This window comes from Bacillus rossius, chromosome 7, assembly GCF_032445375.1.
Source record: "Bacillus rossius redtenbacheri isolate Brsri chromosome 7, Brsri_v3, whole genome shotgun sequence".
NCBI classification, from domain to species: Eukaryota; Metazoa; Arthropoda; class Insecta; order Phasmatodea; family Bacillidae; genus Bacillus; species Bacillus rossius.
This window is the reverse complement of record NC_086335.1, coordinates 62995438-63014346: the sequence shown is the minus strand read 5'-3', so window position 1 is coordinate 63014346 and position 18909 is coordinate 62995438. Positions and strand designations below refer to the sequence as shown.

General features: G+C 37.1%; 1 protein-coding gene across 4 annotated transcripts in view; it reads left to right on the top strand.

Annotated features, from left to right (window-relative positions):
• Positions 1-18909, top strand: part of LOC134534193 (longitudinals lacking protein, isoforms H/M/V-like) — a 74883-nt gene that overhangs the window by 52658 nt on the left and 3316 nt on the right. Inside the window, exon 7 of one of the 4 annotated variants that reach the window (XR_010075450.1) lies at positions 1-87. The exons of 1 other annotated variant lie outside the window; for it this stretch is intronic. Coding sequence is in view for 2 of the 3 variants with exons in the window: in XM_063372355.1 (XP_063228425.1) it covers positions 2888-3177 (290 nt within the window). In the remaining variant the exon portion in view is untranslated. Of the gene's footprint in view, positions 2018-2887; positions 3409-18909 lie in introns of those variants that run through there. 2 more of the 4 variants (XM_063372355.1, XM_063372356.1) reach the window with 2 other exon arrangements.

Sequence of the window (18909 nt, the reverse complement as noted above, 5' to 3'; positions counted from 1 at the left end):
GTGCCAGATGGCGGGGCCGGCTGGGAGCGACCCCCTTTGCGGACTGGCCGGAGGCGGTGCGGGCAGACGCCCCGGGCAACCCCTGCTTTGCGTGCCGTAGCTGCGGGCGCTCCTATCTCCACCAGAAGAACCTCCGCAAGCACGTGAGGTTCGAGTGCGGCAAGGAGCCCCAGTTCCGCTGCAAGATGTGCCCGCAGCGCTTCACGCAGAACCACAACCTCAAGAGGCACGTGCAGAAGAGACACGCCTGCCTCTTCTGATGAACTGTTTGTGCCAGGTCCTGGAGGAGCGGTCGTGAACGTCACGAAGAAGTCCAGAAATAAACAAAAAACTGTGCAGGAAGTCAAAAAACTTTAATTCCCAGCAGTCATTGGTAACTTCTTTATTTTTTAGTTATAAGTATGTCCAAAACAGAACTACAGAAAAATAAAATAAAATAGAGCAAAGTTTCGTGTGTTTTAAGAATGTGCTCTTTTTCATTAACGTAAAAACAACACAATATGAATTTTTTCCAAGCCGTTTAGTTCATACATTTTAGTACAAATTCACGCTAAATTAATTGTATTGAATGAATTAACCTGAGTTAAAAATAACATTTTTGTATTTTGATTTAAGTTTTATCAAATTGCTGATTGATTTCATGGTTTTAGTTTCATTTCGGTGTTAAATGGTGTTTTTTTTACTTTCATTTTGGTGTTAAGAATGTTGTTTTAACATGCTTTGCAGGGTTATTTCGGTTCTATTGCAATGCACCAAATATACTTGTACCTAGCTATTAAGTATGACATTAAATTTTGCTTATCACAAACCAAAAATTACCCTAAGAGGAAAAATGTTGTGAGAAAATTTCATTAAAAGGTCAGGAAAAACTGTTGAAACTGGTTCACCAGGTAATTGTATAATCGTACCAGCTGATCTGAACTCTTTAAAGTCTTTCAGAGGATTTTGGTTTTGTAATGCTCGGATTAGCTGGACTTCAATATAGGAAATACACGCACACACATTTATTACTGTTAGTTGCAAGGTGTACTGATGTGACCATTATGGGCCTACTGTCAACTTTGCATTTGTGTGAACTGTGATTAGTGATCGTCAAGATGTTAACAACAAAATACAAGGAAACACAGTTTTGAGTATTTAGTTAGTGCTAACTGAATATTTATAAATTTAAAAAAAAATTGTAAAGTACTCTGTTATGTTACTTGTTTGATTGTGACCTAGAAAATTACCCCAAAAATGCTTACATTTGATACTATTAAAATTTATAACTGGGACATAATGTATAAAGTATTTTGTAGTCACACCTCTTGCCAATAGGTTTTGTTTCACTCTATCCCCTGTGTTGGTAGTATAGAGTTGTCTGGTATGAGTCTTTATTGAGTTTGGTTGTGCCCTATCAAGCTAAAACAATCTGTAGCTGCATTCAGTAATAAGGGTTTCAATACTGGCACACCCCTGCAGTGATTGTGCTTTTTGCAGCCAAACTGGCATCTGCAGATGAACCGAGAGGTATTGATGAAGTCAACTATTTTAGAACTCTCTTGCTGATCTAGAGCAGGGCCGTTGTGTGTTGGCCTCTATCGCCTGGGGCAAGATCCAACTATGCTTCTTCAACCCCTCACCCCCTATTTTCACCCTTGATTTATAAAAAAAGTCAATCATAATAATAATAATAACTAAACAGTTGTAAAGGAACATAAAATAACGAAACATGTTCATGATCAATTTGTGAATGTTACGTTCATGGTACGGGGGTTGACTACCTGGCTAGTCCCACACTGGCTATGGACCTCAGCTTAAAGGTCTGGTGTTAAATAAGTACATGACAGTTTTCCCATTGACCCAACAAAAATAAGGAACAACTAGTCCTCTTGTTTGGATTTATGTTAAATGGATAGTTGTGTGAATACTATTGAAATGTAACAAATATCAATGTATTTAGTATATAAATTTTTTATGTACTTTTATTTTAAATTTGTCTTGTAATACCCATGGAATAAAAATTACGTTTGAGTTATTTCCAGTGTCTCTTGCTTCAAAAGGATGTTTGCGGTGCCCCTATCTTGTAGATGTGTGTTACTAGTCTTATTGTGTAGCTATCGGAACTACGTTCTCTCATCCTACCGTCTCGAGCTACTCGGTAACCGGGGATAAGTCTCATCGTCAGGACAAGCGAGAAAAAGGAAATACGTGGACTGACCAATAGTTTGGGATCTGGAGAGCTGCTTCCAGACGTGCTGAGAAAAACAGTTTTAATGTTGGGTGAAGACCTGTACATGTCAAGCCTGAATATGAGGCCCCATAGAGGCCCCAGCAATCATATGTGTCTTTAAAAATGTTTTACATCAGTTTTTCACATTGTAAGACTCATTGAAAAGAACTTATCACTCGCCATTCCCAGGCTGATGAGAGGGCAGTTAGGAGCTTCCTACCAGTTCCACGCCTTTTTCCATGCTCTGAAATTGTGCTTCTGTTCTATCTGTATGTCAGTGGTATTGGGTTCGAAACCAATTCACACCTTGCAGAGAAGAATTGTTTTAAGCATAGCATTATCGCATAAGAAGAGAAGGGTGTGGAACGTGTGACACTACTAGTGCAGAATTTAAAATAAAAATACTGTTTAGTTTTAAGCATGATTGCAGTATTTCTACTGCGAGAGTTGCAAGAGGCTACCTATTATTAAGTTTCGTTAAAAACGATCACAGTCATACACCTATTCAGTAATCTTTCAGAAATGTGAATGAAGATAAAATATATCTGCAACCAGCTATCAAATGAATTTTGCTTGGTTTCTGAAGTCATAATAAAGAAGTGGGAGCGCCGGCAGAGTACGTGGCGAGTGTCGTGAACGCGGTGCTGATCGCCCGCGTGTGCTGTCGGGTTGCAGGACCGGCCGGGATCCCGCTCTGGGAGAACATCCTCAGGGCGGAGGGCCTGGACGGCTCCCTGTTCCTCCGGGGGCGCCGGCAGAGTGCCGCGGAGGGCTCCGGCGCTGGCCCGTTCGTCTGCCCCGGCTGCAGCAGGGTGTACCTGCACAAGTGCAGCCTGGGCAAGCACCAGCGTCTCGAGTGCGGCAAGGCGCCCCAGTTCGGCTGCCCCCGCTGCCCCCGCAAGTTCACCCAGAAGCAGAGCCTCAAGAGGCATGTCCGCAAGCAGCACGCTCCTCTCTGCCTGTAGCTGCTCTACTCTGGCGTCTTAACAGCTCTGATTTATTGTAAGATTTAAATCAATTATAGTGGAAAAAATGACAAATCTAAAAAAAAAAAAAAATTGGTTGTCTGTAAAGTCGGTTCACGGATGATAGTTTAACGTGATGTCAGAACAAAACATTGATGAAATGATTGCATACATTTATGAACAAAATTGAATCATTTTTTATTGAATTATCACCATTTTGTATGGATTCAAAGAAAGAGTGAAATGAATTATACAATTTAATTGATAAATTTACTTTTATTTTCACTCATTAATTCAAATATGTTTATTACTTTAACGAACATATTATTTTAACTACAACTTTTATACATGTTTGCTATTTAACTTCTTCCAATCTGTGTTATTCTGTTAAGGATAGGACGATGATAGGAAAAGTAGGAAACAAATGGGAGTGTTTCAAGTTTAATGTGCCTCGAAAAAGTCAAATCGATGGTTGTTCCAATCGAGTGGAAGAGAGATAGATGCGGCGCAAGCGTACAATGAGCGTAACGGGACACAGCGCAACGGGACAATGTGCCTAACGGGACAATGAGTCATCCTTTTTTGTGCGTGCAGCCGGCGTTCATTGATTTATTAGATGTCACCAAAAAAATAGTCTTATTGTTAATTATTTAAATTTTTAATTGTAGTTGGAATATTTAAGGAAGAATTTTATACTGTCTTTGGTAGTACAATTATTGCACTGCGCAACACACATCTGTAAGCCCGCTGCCACAAGGAAAGACCGTGTTGCTGTGAACTCAAGACCACATGTGTATGACAGGATGAGGTAGAGGGTGTATGTAACCAAGCCATTTAGATACTGTCACACTGTCCCAGTCACTCAGGCTGACAGTGGTTTGGCTCGGAGTGTACAGCTAATAGTTTTGTTTATTATTATTTTCGAAAAGTTTTAATGTTTCACATATTTTGCCTCCCCACAAATGTTTTTTAATTGATATTAGAGAATTTTAATCACCTATTTAATTGTATTTTTTAGCAGCTATTATTTTGTTATTTTAAAAATATATTTGTGTTTAAAGTATTGCCTACAAGTTTATGCAAATGACTAACAGAAGATTTGATTTAAAATAATTTTTTATTTCTTTCCATAGTGGTTAATTTCTATTAAAATTTAATCATGTTAGAATATTTTTTGATGTTACAATGATGTATTTGTTATACCTTTATTTTCTTATTTGATTTAAATGACTAAATAGCAAATATAAATAATATTTAATTAATTCTTTGACAGTTTGTATTATTAGTTTTCAGTATATGGTATTTCTAATTTTAATATATAATGCAAATGCTAGTTTGTTTTGCAGTATGTTTACTTTTTAGTAGGTTCATTTTATTACCTACATTTAGTCTTTACTTTACAACTCATAAGCTTTATCATTGGGGTTAAAGTAAGGAAATGTTGTTTTGAAAATTATGTCTATCTAAAAATAATGAAATAATATTTCTAACTTATGGTTAGTCAGGGAAAACTTAAGTTTTTGTAAGAACAGTCAGGGAAAATTGTTCCCAGCATTTTTTAGACACCTTGTTCTAAAAACAGGTTGGTAAATTGATTGCCATTATTTCATGTTAAAATAATCCACTCAGTTATATAGTGTCCTGACAATATTTAGAGAGCTCACAGGCTGTCATGTTATAGAGAAGATAAAGGGGAATATATAAGGGTGTGTATTTTTTTTGCAAAATAATTGGATTGCTCATTAGACTGCAATGAGGCATGCCTGTGATAGTGATTGTTCCCTGTGATTGGCCGGGCCATTCAGGATGTGTTTGCTTCCGTACTGGATGGCCAAGATTGTTGTTCTGACAGTAGATGTGTACCTGAAATAAACCCAGACAACCACGAAACACAAACAATTTTATTAAACAGCGGGTTTGGAAAGATTTATTGTGAAAAGTACATGGTCTTAGGAATAGGCTGTCTTTGTCAACAGCAAAAGGGTTTTGACGTAGGGTTGTGGCCCATATTGGCTAAGGTTGGTGGTGGACAATGAAGGAAGGGTGTTTGTACGTAATTATTGTTTAAAGCAACTGTTACACAGTGTTTGTTCAGTGTTTTATCTGTTTGTGGTATAGACAATGCAGAATTATCATTCATATAATGCACAACTTCAATTGAGAGTTATACTGTTTGCTGAGAGTGGATTTTTCAGTTCTGGAGAAAATTTCACAAGAATGGATATGGAGAAATAAAAGCTGCATTGTCAATGATTCGTAACAAAATGTGTTTTTCCTTTTACTCTGTATTTGTCAATGTATAATCTTTTTTGTGTATTTTTAAATTTTTTTAAATATTTAGTTTAAAGTTAAGTTTTCCTAATTTTAAATAAAAAATTTTAAGTTTTGAAAATTTTTAAATATTATTATTTTTTAAGTTAAGTAAATTCAAATATTCATTGTTCTCTGCAGTCCCCCTGTCTCACTTTTTGCCTAGACATATTATTCATTACTTAGTTGTGCATAGGTACTTTTATTGTACCAGACTTTGTCTCGTCAATGTTTTTTTTTTCCATGTGGCTTAATTTCTAGAAATAGGTAATAATTTTTCTTCTAGTCAATTATAATGTTTTGAATTGCAGGGTATAGTTATATATATATATATTTTCAAGTGTAGTTATTGTTCAGCTGAAATAAATATTGTGTTGATGAGCTGATTTTTTTTTATTTTTGCCATAAGTGATTTGATATTTTTTTTGTACTCTGAAAATTTTTTCCATCTCCATGGAAATTACTTAGTGATCTTAGCAGTGGGTGAATTTGTTCTTTGTAAAGAGCTGCACTACTTGGTAGTGTGTGATGCTGTAGAGGCTGTAGAGGCTGTGGCACAGGCATTTGACGCTCCGCTGTTGTCCACTCCAGAGCAGGCGGGCGTCACGCTCAGGAAGACAGTCTCGAGGCGAGCGGTGTTCTCGACGAGACGGCGGCCGGGCCGGGCCCGGGACGGGACGCCCGGGGGCTGCGACTTCGCCTGCCGCGACTGCGGGAAGACCTACTCCCTCAAGAAGAGCCTGCAGAAGCATCAGCGGCTCGAGTGCGGCAAGGAGCCGCAGTTCGGCTGCCCCTTCTGCCCGCTGAGGCTCACGCAGAAGCACAGCCTCAAGAGACACGTCCAGAGACAGCACGCCGTCTTCGACACACTCCCGTGAGCCGGGGGGGATGCCATAGCCCTTCCAGAACTCTACTTTTAGTTTCTATTTTTGACGTGACAACGTCTAATAAATCGATTAACGCCGGCTGCACGCATGAAAAAGTGTCCCGTTACACTGTGACCCGTTACACTCATTGTACGCTTGCGCCGCATCTCTCTCTCTTCCACTCGATTGGAACAACCATCGATTTGACTTCTTCGAGGCACACTAATCTTGAAACACTACCATTCGTTTCCTACTTTTCCTATCATCGTCCAATCCTTAACAGAATAACACAGATTGGGAGAAGTTAAATAGCAAACACGTATAAAAGTTATAGTTGAAATAATCTCTTCGTTAAAGTAATAAACATAGGTATTTGAATTAATGAGTGCAAATAAAAGTAAATTTATCAATTAAATTGTGGATTTCATTTCACTCCTTCTTTGTATCTATACAAAATAGTGATAATTCAATAAAAATTATTCAATTTTATTCATAAAAGAATGCAATCATTTCATCAATGTTTTGTTATGACGTTGTCACGTTAAACTATCGTCCGTAAACCGACTTTACAGACAACCAATTTTTTTCCTGTGGTTTATTTGTTAACTGAAATACTTAAATTCATGCGCTAAAATTCTCTTTCATTAAAAGTTGAATGAAACTATCAGATTTCAGTATTTGAGACCATATCTGTGTAAATATTCCACTGCCAATCTCTGACTTTTTGTTTCAAGTTTTGCAATTGAATCCTTTCTTTGTAGGTACCTAGCGTCTTCCCTCCCCCTCTCCCACCCTCAAAGTGTGCCTGTATCCGCCCCGGGCTATGCGTAGCCGGGAAGCCTCTGTTTCATGTCGTCTAGCTCACAACCTTTGCTTGGATGGTCATAGAGTTATAAAAATATCATCGAAAATTTAAAAGTGTCAGATGTAACTTTTAGATGTGGAAGAAAACTATCATCAACCTATAAATTTCAATCTGAAATTTTATCTAAATATCTTTTAGAACTAAAAATTTTTCAAATAGAAAAAAACAAACAATTATTATGTTTTTATGGTATAGAATGTGAATAGAATAATAAATAAACATGACTTCTTTTTATAGAATCTTACTGTAGACGCTTAAAGATAGATTACTTTTGTTCAGTATTATAAGGGTCTTGTTGGGAGGGTTCAAGTTTCTATGTTTTTAGGCGCCACTTTATGTGATTTAACGGGAAAAGAGACCCGGCTAGATGCTGTCTCGGGGCGTGATTGATGTGGTACGACGAGATTGTTCTGTATGTCTGTTACTGATGACAAAATCCGGGTAATCTGTACTTACTCGTGGTCATTAAGAAAGGGGGCTTACAGGGCATCCCACACGCCTCAGCGCACTTTGCACCAGATCTCCTGCTTAATAAGGTGAAAATGCATGAAGTACGTCTCTCTTAGTGCACCACACTAATAAAAGTTGTCAGAAGCTTTAGAATCAGAATCAATCCAGAGGGAAGGGCCATGCCAGGTTACAAACTACATATATTTAAATACTAAAAAAATTACAAGGACACTAATTATAAATAACCTAAAAACTGGTAATAATACATATAAGTAATTAAATAAAAATGTGAGCGAATCGCTCAGTACTTGCTAGTGATGTGTGAACATCTTACCTCGGTAACGAGCAAATTCACGTGTTCTCATGTTGCAAATAACTTATAATGTGAAACATGGATACAAAATTTAACATAGAAGTCTTTTATATTGAATGCTGACCATGATAAATATACGAAAAGTATAGATACTTGTTGCATAATGCTTGAGGAATAACTATGTCAATGTAAGATTTTACATAGCATTCTGGACTTTTAAATTTCACTTCCATTTTGACTTAAGAAAGAGCTGAACCTTTTTTTTGTGACCAGTTTAGTTAAAAAGAGCAATATTTTGGTTTTAAAATTTAAGGAAATATGATCTCTGCATTCTAGCAACCATGTTTATTCATGACTTTTGCTTTGTACATGTACAAGCTACTGTTCTATTTCTCTAGGATTGTACTGTAAAGTAATTGTAAAATGGGTTTTGTGTACCTGGTATATAGAACTGTATCCTAAACCTGTGTGTGTGTGTTTTTTTTACAGTCCCATTCCTGAGTTTTAGTGGTTTGCAGCTGTGACAACCAATTATGATTTTTTCACTTAAATCAGTTATAATTAGTATTAAAATGATATCTCTAATCATACCTTGTTTCTTTATTTAGGCAGAGTTAACATAAATGATAACCAAGAATTCTAGTTCCCCCCCCCCCCCCTCCCTTTTATGTTTATTAAAGTTCTAAGCAACATTTCTGTTCACAATGTTGAATTTTAAATAAACATGAGTCAAAATAATTTGAAAAAACTTCACATTTGTGGATAGTAATAATTATAATTAATGGTGCAGCTATGATGGGCTTGTAATTTTATAATTAATCTCAAATTGTCTATATGTGCTTGTTATCGCTATGATTTCATAATTGTTGAATGTAATGTATTTTCAATGCAAGTATGACTGAGCAGCAGGCCTGTATTTGGGAGACACACCAGTGTTAAGCCAAGCATTCACTGCCCACAGCTGACAGACAGAGACTTATAAAGTGCCTGTGGGAAATAATATTACTCAACATAAACAGCCAGTTTTGTTTTGTTCGTGAAATGCAATCCCTACAATATAACTATTAATACTTGTGTGCTTTTCAAATATTTCACAGGTACTTTTGTAAACTAGTGTTTAATAAATAATGAATTTCCTCACAAAATCTTTTATTTATTTATTTTAACTTCTACTGCTGCATTTGGAGTGTCAAGAAGTTGTGAATATTTTTCTGTTATTTTAAGATTTTATTTATATATGTAAAACTGCCAAAAAAATAAAAAGATGGTAATGTTGAATTAAGAGAGATCTTGATTTGACTTGTATTGCAAGGCACCTTTTTGATTTTAATCATGATGTTGCGAGGATCTTTACTTTAAGATTTTCTTTTTTAAGGTATTATTTACTCTACTATAATGTACAATTGGTTCAACATTGAATCCTTTTCTCTGTCTACAAATAATACGTAGTAAGCATTGATAAGCAATTCCTAGTTTTAAGTGTACTAACATTTAGAAGTGACTTGCAGTTTATTTCCTTTGTTGTTGTTAACATAGTGTGCACAGTCATGAGCAAAAAGGTGTTACCAACTATGTAAAAGGGAACTTGGGTATTTGCTGGCTGTGCCCTTCGGGCCTTCCTTAATTTTGTGTGTACCATACTAAACAAAGATACAATTGTTGGCACAGAAACTCGTTGCTGCTTCTGTCATGTGTCTCATTTATAACTACGCCTGTGTGAAGCTTCGACCAAGCAAATCAATCAAAGCTATTTTCAATTTTCAATTTTACTTTGCCAGGAAATAATCTGTTTTTTTTTTTTTTTATATTTGAAGCTTCGGTTGTGATGCAAAGCTTTGCGTCTGATGTCAAGATTCACGTTTGTTGCAAAACTTCAAAACATTGAAAGCCTAAGATTTACTCATGAAAATAATATTTTTTTTTGTGTTTTATATGTTTTGCTTGAATAAAGTTGGTTATTTAAAAAAAAGAAATGAAGGCACTCTATTTGCTGTTATGAATGCTCAATATTAATATTATGCATGGTAATTTTATATTTTTTATTGATGTTATGTATAGTACTCGATTGGTTAAGCACTTAATCAGTTCAATCATTACAAATGATAAATGATTTATTATTTTATTTTTTTACTTCAATCCTGTATTTTATAAGATAAGTATAATTCAGCTTTGCCGAGAACAATATTCGCAGTTCACTCGACATCACAAATATTTTAAACATTTTGTTTGATGTTCGCTTTGCGTCAAAAAAACTAGTATGTATTTGCACAGGCCTATTTAGAACTTACATTGTTGAATGGGACTAGTTTTCTATTGGGAGAGTGACATTGTTGGTTGAAGTGTTACTCTTATCCGTTCCAGAAAAGGATGATGTTGCGCTCTGGGAGAGCATTTCTGGCCAGACAAGACGCTTGGTGAAGGTGGCGTTGCCGTGCGATGCCCGGGGGGAGCCGTCCGCCGGGACGGTCTTCAGCTGCCCCAACTGCCCGAAGACGTACAGCTACAAGAACAGCTTGCAGCTGCACATGCGCTTCAAGTGCGGCAAGGAGCCTCAGTTCTGCTGCCCGTACTGCCGGCTCAGGTACACCGAGCAGAAGAGTCTCAGGCGGCACGTCCTGAGGATGCACTCGGCGGAAGGCCAGTTCCCGTGAGCCGGCGGCCCCGGGCACTTCTCTGCAGCCGCGCTGTCTCGGCGTATCGCAACACTTGTGCTTGACATGAAAACAAAATACCATGTGGTCAGCTCTTTTTTTTAATATTTTCACGTGATATTTAAGAAGGTGTCTGGATCTCACAGATAAGCCATATGGCTACAGTCTTCCTGTAGTTAAGGTACATCAAAGTCACATTGTGTTTGAAATTAAGACTAGAGTATTATTACAGTTTCAATTTGGTTAATTCATTTCATGAGCTAGGGAGAAGTATAGCTTCTCGTTTTTTTACTGTTAATAAAAATAAAAAATCTCTCGAAGGTAGATTGCACAGCCATGGGTGTTTTTAAAGTGTTTAATGAGTTTTTTTTTAATGATTTAGAATGACTAGGTATAACATTTACATTTGTTTACAGAAGGAAATGTAAGCCATTTGGTAATTCATTTGAATTAGAAAATGGACCAAAATATTAGGTATCACAGGTTGATAAATGAAGGAAGTTAGTGAAAAGGTGTACCAACAGAGGGAACTGGTTTAGCCAGCAAAAATTTTGCAACCATGCATTCACACACAAGTGTAGTTCTATTGCAGTGGGTGTCTTTCTACCGTACATTCTACTAAAGGAGTTTTGCAGTTTGTGTCGTGGTGATGAATGCATCCATTCGTGGATGTCTTTCTGTCAGCTGACACCCATACATTCTTACAACAATCAATCTGCCATTCGGATGTGTGCTTCTGGACTTTTACAAAGAGAAAACACGGAAGCTTTGCGACAGAGCGGTCTTCGTCTCTCCGGGCCGCTCAAGTGCCTGCTCTTGCATGAAGAGCTGCCGAAGCAACTGCGCATCAAGTGTGGTGAGGAACAGCGGTTCGGCTACCTTCACTTTCGTGTCGTGTGAAGTTCACGGACTGAGCCTCGAGGCACGTACTGAGGCAGCACGCTCATGCGAGCAGTGCATCCGTGTCTCGCTCGACGTTGCCACGATCTACTGTGCTTTTTCCATGTGTCTGCCATTGGTATGTTGTTGTGCTCCATGGTGTAGATTTGCTAGTTTTACTTTAAGTAAATTGAATAATGCCTTGGTTTTAGAACTTGCTATGGCAAGTACTTTTCTACTGTTGTGAAAGTTGTGTGGTTTACTTGTGTTGAAAAATAAAATATTTGTAAGATAGATATAGAAAATAAAAATAAATGTTAGTGACAAAAAAAACTCTTATATTGTGAGAGAGAGAGGTCAAACAAATCCTCAAATATGTACCATCAAAACTTAAATATTTAATAGATTTGTTATGTGAGGAAAAAGATTTTTTAAAGAAAAATATACTATGAGGAAGTGAAATTTAGAAATTCAAATACTAGCTCACATCCCTGCTGCAGTACCTGGGAGTTACATGGTAGCTCATCATGGGTTACAACAAACTTCAGTTGTGAGGATAGTTCACACGTCCATTTCAGCATGTGACCGAATAACTCAGTATGAGTTCGACAAGATATGAAATCAACTAACACACACTCTTTAGAAATGATTCTGAAAATGCTGATGTTAAATCAAGGGGAATGACATGAGTCAATGGAAACCTTTCAAAATTGAATGTGTGTGTGATATGAATATAATTATTAAGTAAAATGTTACCTGTGTTTATTCAACAATTTCTTCAGTCTTCTTGCAGTTTTTTGAAGTGTCTTTTAAGTATTAGGATAGCCACAGTGACATACCTTTTTTCTCAGTCTACAACAAGTTGCCTTCAGTCTGCTTGTAAACTGGTTGGATACAAATCTAACTTACATCAGAAAAGATTTTCTCGTTTAACACAGGTTTTCAAAAAGTATATAAAGTTAATGTTATGATAAAAGTCTCACTTTTTTCCAACTGGAGTGTGTAATGTTTTCTTGTACATCCTTTATTGTGCATTATTAAAGTCCTTGCACCATCACAGGTAGTGCATTTGTATCACGGTTAGCCTGCAGGAGTCCCTAGGCAGCTGTGTGTAGGAGAAAAGGGACAGTTGTAAGATTTATCTGGTGTTCATGACAAATAGATCTGTTTCATGCTGAAGCTCACTCCTGTCATGAATATGCCGTCACGGATATGGTTCACACATAACTAAAATCATTACTTAACAAGTGGTCTGTGCCAAGATCGTCAGTAGCATGTAGTTCAGAATCCAGTACAAACTTGATTCCATTTAAACTTCAGCATTAAACGTAAATCACTAACAGTATAACTTATATACCTTAGTTTTCTGTGCCTTCATGAGACAGATAAGACACTAGGGTTTGTGAAGAAAATACCATTGTTCTAGACATTTACGCTAGCTTCCACATTCTGTAAAAAATATATTTTAAGAAAAACATTTGCTGGTTAAAAAAATGAAGTAATTATGTCCATGCCCTTGAGTCATAATTTGTGTAAACTTGTGTAAATGAGGTAGCGCAGCAGTAAACCATTAGAATCACAATCGTTTATTTATTTGTAATATGCCAACCAACAGTTTTAAAACTTTTGGTGTAGGCACAGCATAAAAACAAAAACATGACATAAAATAACAGTACACAAAAGACAAATGGCAAACACAAATATAGATTAACCTAAAAGATTCAAGCAGTAGCAACATTTGCCAATACAACATACAGAGTGATTTACTACAAAATAGAGATAATAACTACTAATGTGTGAATAAACATAAATCAGTAAAGGAAAACTTAGAACTAATAACAGTTCAAAATTATTAGAAAAGTAAATGTACTATATTATTAAAGACTAAATGTACAGTAAGATTACTTATATAGATTGACAATAAATTCTAACATTCAAGTTTAACTGAATTGCATGTTCATTTTATTAAAGTTTGAAATTAATCTATGAATAAGATCATTGTTCTTGTGTAAGTGTACAAAGAGAAGATAACAGGCGACTGTTAAATTGGGGGAATCTTGACAAACCAGTGTTCATAAGGACATAAATCACATTTGATTTTATAGTTATGACATTTGTGTACAAAACAAGTATCTAGTTGAATCATATGATCTGAGAGAAGAGTAAGAGTTGGTTGTGGAAACTTCTTTATTTTAATTTGTTTTGATTACTTTCTATTTTAAAACAATCTTTTGTATTGATATTATTGCACATAATAGGGCAATATTCTAATTTGGTTCTAATTAAACCAAAATGAAGTGATAGGATTGAATCAGAGTTATTAGCGTGGGAATTAATGTAATTTACTTCCACAAGCGGAGCCTGCAGATGCACTTGCGTCTCGAGCGCGTCAGGGGGGCCCAGTTCCGCTGCCCCTTGCTGCCGGCTGAGGTTCACGCAGCTGCCGAGCCTCGTGAGGCACGCTCCCGTCGTCAGACTGTTTCCGTGAGCAGCGCGTCGTTTATAAACGTGCCGTGCCACATCTCGTGCTGCCACATGCGTGTGTAATTATTAGTCTGATCCACTTTACGATTCCTGTGACGACATCTCTTTGATTGTAGACTTGCAAACAATGTTGGGGGGGGGGGGGGGGGGGGGAGGTGAAATAATGTTTATTAAAATTAAAAATGGATTAATTTTTTTACATATTTGTTTATGTCGTGTGTGACTTTTTTTTTGCTATCAAAAAAAAATTAATATGTAACGTGTACTTAAGTATAAATGAAAAAATATTTTGATATTGAAAATATAAATTGTTCATTATACATATTTACAAATTGGTGGATTTATTTATGCTGATGATAGACAACCTTAAACAAATGCAATGCTAGTGTAGTTTGACCATTCTGAAACCTGTCCTTTACCCTTCCTTCCCCCTGTCTGCCCCAACCCCCTATCGCCACCTCGAAGGCTTGTTCAGGGTGGCCAACACACGATGTTAACAAATTAAATGCTCATTTGCTACTGCTCACGTCCAATCACAAACCAAACTAGATAAAAATCAGTATAAAAAAATGGGTGCTTGTACTTACGTATGCACGTTAGAAGTTAAACTTACTTGGTTTAGTAAAAAACTGACTTTAATCTTGCATTCAAATAATTATTAGAAGTAAATAATAAAAGGTTTGGAGTGATATTATACATGCTATTTGTATAAATTCATTCAAATAAAAAAAAAATTGAAATAGTTAATTTTCTATATTAATATAAACATGTATAAAATAATTTTTAATTTATTAAAATAATCACGATAAAGTTTAATTAGTATTGAAAATCAATAAATATGCTTGATATTTATTCTAATGTATTAATTTTAATTATTTATTGAATAATAATGTAGTAATTTTTAATGCAAATAAATTATACATACGGGAACATAACCTCACTTACATACACTTACATACACACTGATATACACATATATCTACACTTGAAAATACACTTGATAAAGTTTATAAACACAATGTATATCACTAATATTCACAATAAATAAATATTTTAAATTATATGAACCAATATTCAATATCAATAACTAAAGAAAAAGATTTAAAAGCACATAATTAATTTTTATTTAACCTTGTTTTCATCGTATGAAAATTTTGTTGCATGGTGTGCATGCATTGTAAAAATTCACTTATTTTTTCATAATGCACCTTCAAAAAAAGAGAATCTGTAGACTTCTATGTTTGGCCACCTCTGCTGTAGACTCTTGCTTTCAGCCGTCATCTGGGTAGAGGTAGACAGTCTATATGGGCTGGCACCTGCGATAGTCATAATAATCTAGGTGTACGTAAATATTTGTATGTTTTATGTGTATTTAAGTGGCACTGTCATGAAAGACTAGCCATATTGCTCACTACCAAGCTTATTTTTTTTTTTTTTTTTTCACAGGCAAATTTAGCCAAACAGCGATAGCCCCTTTGCTATTCAAAGCTCGCCTTCCAACCCACTTTGAGTAAAAGCAGATATCGATCACAGCTGACCTGTGTGTACATCACTGATGAGAACTAGCATACATACATTGAACACCTAGCTGTCCACTTACTTACTTTATCCAATATTCTCTCATAAGGGATGACAGTAAGACACCAGTGCCTGGCTTGACTTATAATTTTGAATACGATGCAGAAACAGATTGCTTTTGGAGCCCACTGTTATCTTGGAGGTTTTTTTTTTTTTAATTTTTGGCTATTCTTTGCATGATGGAGCTGGCTTGAAACAAAACTTTCACTGTAATCCCACAAGTCTTGGAACCAGAGGGGATGTGTAGAACGTAGGAAGTACGTACAGGAAGCAGTCTTGTTGGTTGCTGTGCCATGTCACCCAGGCTGTGATCGAGAGTTGCAGGCACACAGCCATGTTAGGAGGGCAGAATGGCCGTTGCCAAGTAAAAACTGGCTGAAATGCTGCGTATCTCCGATCAAACCCAATTAAAGGACACATATAGAGCCACCCTTTCAGAGAGATGTACATTGGCTTCACATATTTGCCTACACCATCCAAGAAAATGCATGTAGCAAATTATAATATATTTTGTTTGTCTGTGCTGGGAAATCATAATAATATTTCTTTACTTTTGGAGGCCAGTGGCTGAATTGTTTTGGCTTGGCTGGTTGGTTTTAGCCTTGTCAAAGTTGAAGTAAACTCCATTTTGGTTGACATCTTCAGGATAGCTGCTTCTCTGAAAATGTTGACTGCAAGACTGAATGAAATTTTGGAGATTTTGTATTTGCTTTTGTACACGCCAATCACTTATTTTTGCTTACAATTTATTTCCTCAATTTTGGTGATGTGGCAGGTGTATCCTTGCTGTTATAGTAGGCTCGCGGAGTGGATGTTTACAGTACGTGCGTGTTCATTCCAAACATTTGATTTCCATTCATGATAAATAAATTGAAACAGAATTATAAGCTATGTTTGTTCATGTACTTTTTATGAAATGATGAAGTGAAGTTAACTTTAATTACCAAACCATGACTTTTTTTATTTTGTGATGTAAGACCAGGAATGATAAAGCACAGCTGTTGAATCGGATACACTACAGAAAAATGTTTTTGCTGTTGTGATCCCACTTCTATTTAGGATATTATGATTGTTAATTTATATAATGATAAGTTACAGGAGGTTCAGCATCTATACTTTCAGTGTTAGAAAGAAATAAAAATTTGACTCTGGAAAAAATGTATGGTCTGGGCTGTTGAGAAAAAACTCCACTCAGTTTCATTGGGGAAACCTGGGAATGTGGGGGAACTCTGTGGCAACTCTGAGAGTATCTCTTTGTTGTAGAGCTTGTGGCATGCGCACATAATTAACGTGCTGCTGTTAATCAGTTTCAGAAGAGTACGAGATCACAAGGCGTTCGACGCTGCTGGCCGACAGTGGCCAAGGGCAGTTGGTGGATGCGTTCGGCAGGGCCGTCTTCATTTGCCCCGACTGCCCCAAGACCTACTTCCACAAGAACAACTTGCGGAAGCACCGGCGGTTCGAGTGCGGCAAGGAGCCCCAGTTCGCCTGCCCCGTCTGCGCCAGGCGGTTCTCCCAGAAGGCGAACCTCAAGAGGCACGTGCAGATACAGCACGCTCCTTTCGGCACGCTTCCGTGAGTGGCGCGTGGTCGGAGAACCTGCCGTGTGCCACCCGCCTGCCGTTCGCTGTTTCCCAAGTGACACGTTGGTTAACATTTTGTGCCTTTGTGACTGTGGACTTGTAAATAATGTGATACCAGTGAGAACATTATATATCTTGAATATATTGAATATTTAATTTTTTATTTTATTTCTGAGTGCAACAGATATTTGACTTCACCATCCCGATGTTCTACTGTTCAGTCTGCTGTACCCTGAGCTCTGGACGGTTTCTGACTACTGCAGACTGTGTTTTGTGGTATCTTTCATGGCGTGGTGCTCGTATTTGCAGTGACCAATAAAAAAAAATGTGGAAAAATGATGAATAATTCACTTAAAACTGCATTTTGAAAGGTACTGATGGGCAATATGGATAAAAACTGATACAGAGCGAATCACCAACACAGACCTGATAATTGATACAAAACTGATTCAATACATTTTGTAAATAATCACAATGCAAGTCTCGAGAATTTCAATATTTTTAGGTAGTAAGAAAATACCTTAGTATATTTATTTATTATTAGAATTTTTGTAGATGAAAGAAAAAGCATTTTACCGCATAATATTTGTGCATATCACAAAATACATTATGCCTTTGACTAATTAACATACACAACATGCAAGTATAGCCTTAAATTACAGAATAATTGACGTAAAAGACACCTAAAGACTATAAACAGGTAAGTAGAAAATATGGGTGTCACCTGAATGGATGAATCATTGTACTTTTTAAAATGGGTTTTGGGTTTTAAAGTATCGATTGGAAATGATAATATTGGAAATCCAGGAAATTAGGAACATCGGTGAAACTGATACTAAAATTGTAACATTGGAAAATCACTAGAAATTATTTCTTTTGACCACTTTAGAAAAGGTTATAAAAATGTAAAATATGCATTCATTTCAGGGTCCCAGTGTTTTAATTATAAACTTGTCATCACAGGAAATGTTGAATGTTCATTTGAGTACAAACACACTGCACATGCTTTTAGCATAATGTAGGAGCACCAAGTATAAGATATCTAGGAGTTGATATTTGCAAGAGGAGCTACAGTTCTCAAAGAGTGGATATCTTTATTCAGGTTGTCATGTGACTGGTTGGCAGGATACAAACATTGCCTACTCTCAAGGCGACTGACTGAGTTAGGCCTGCCATTTCGCAGCCTGTTGAGATAAAGGACTGTCATTGGTTCAGGATCCTCACCAAGGAGTGTAGTTTCGTTACTCTCAAGTGTAAAACTGGGTGATTTTGTAGTGTTTTTTGTGTTCAGAGCGGACGTGTTACTGTACGTAGTTAAGATGCTGGTCGTGTCTGTTTCAGAGCTAGAGGAGATTGCGTTCTTGGAGAGTGTTCCCGGTCGGGAAAGACACTTGAGGAAACGGCAGTCGCGCGAGGTTTTCCCTTGGGAGGCGCCGGAGGCTTCGGGCCAGGCCGTCTTCGCCTGCCCCAGCTGCCCCAAGACGTACACGTACAAGCACACGCTGCGCTACCACATGCGGCACGAGTGCGGCAAGACCCCGCAGTTCGGCTGCCCCGTCTGCGGCCAGACGTTCACGCAGAAGCAGAGCCTGAACAGGCACGTCCGGAAGCAGCATGCTCCCGCAGAGCTGTTCCAGTGAGGACCTGTTCCCCCGGCATAGCTCAGTCACTGCTACGTACTATGTTACTGTTCACATGTTTCATTCCTTTTGTAACACTGATGTTTGTTCCATTAAATTATTCTCTATATGAA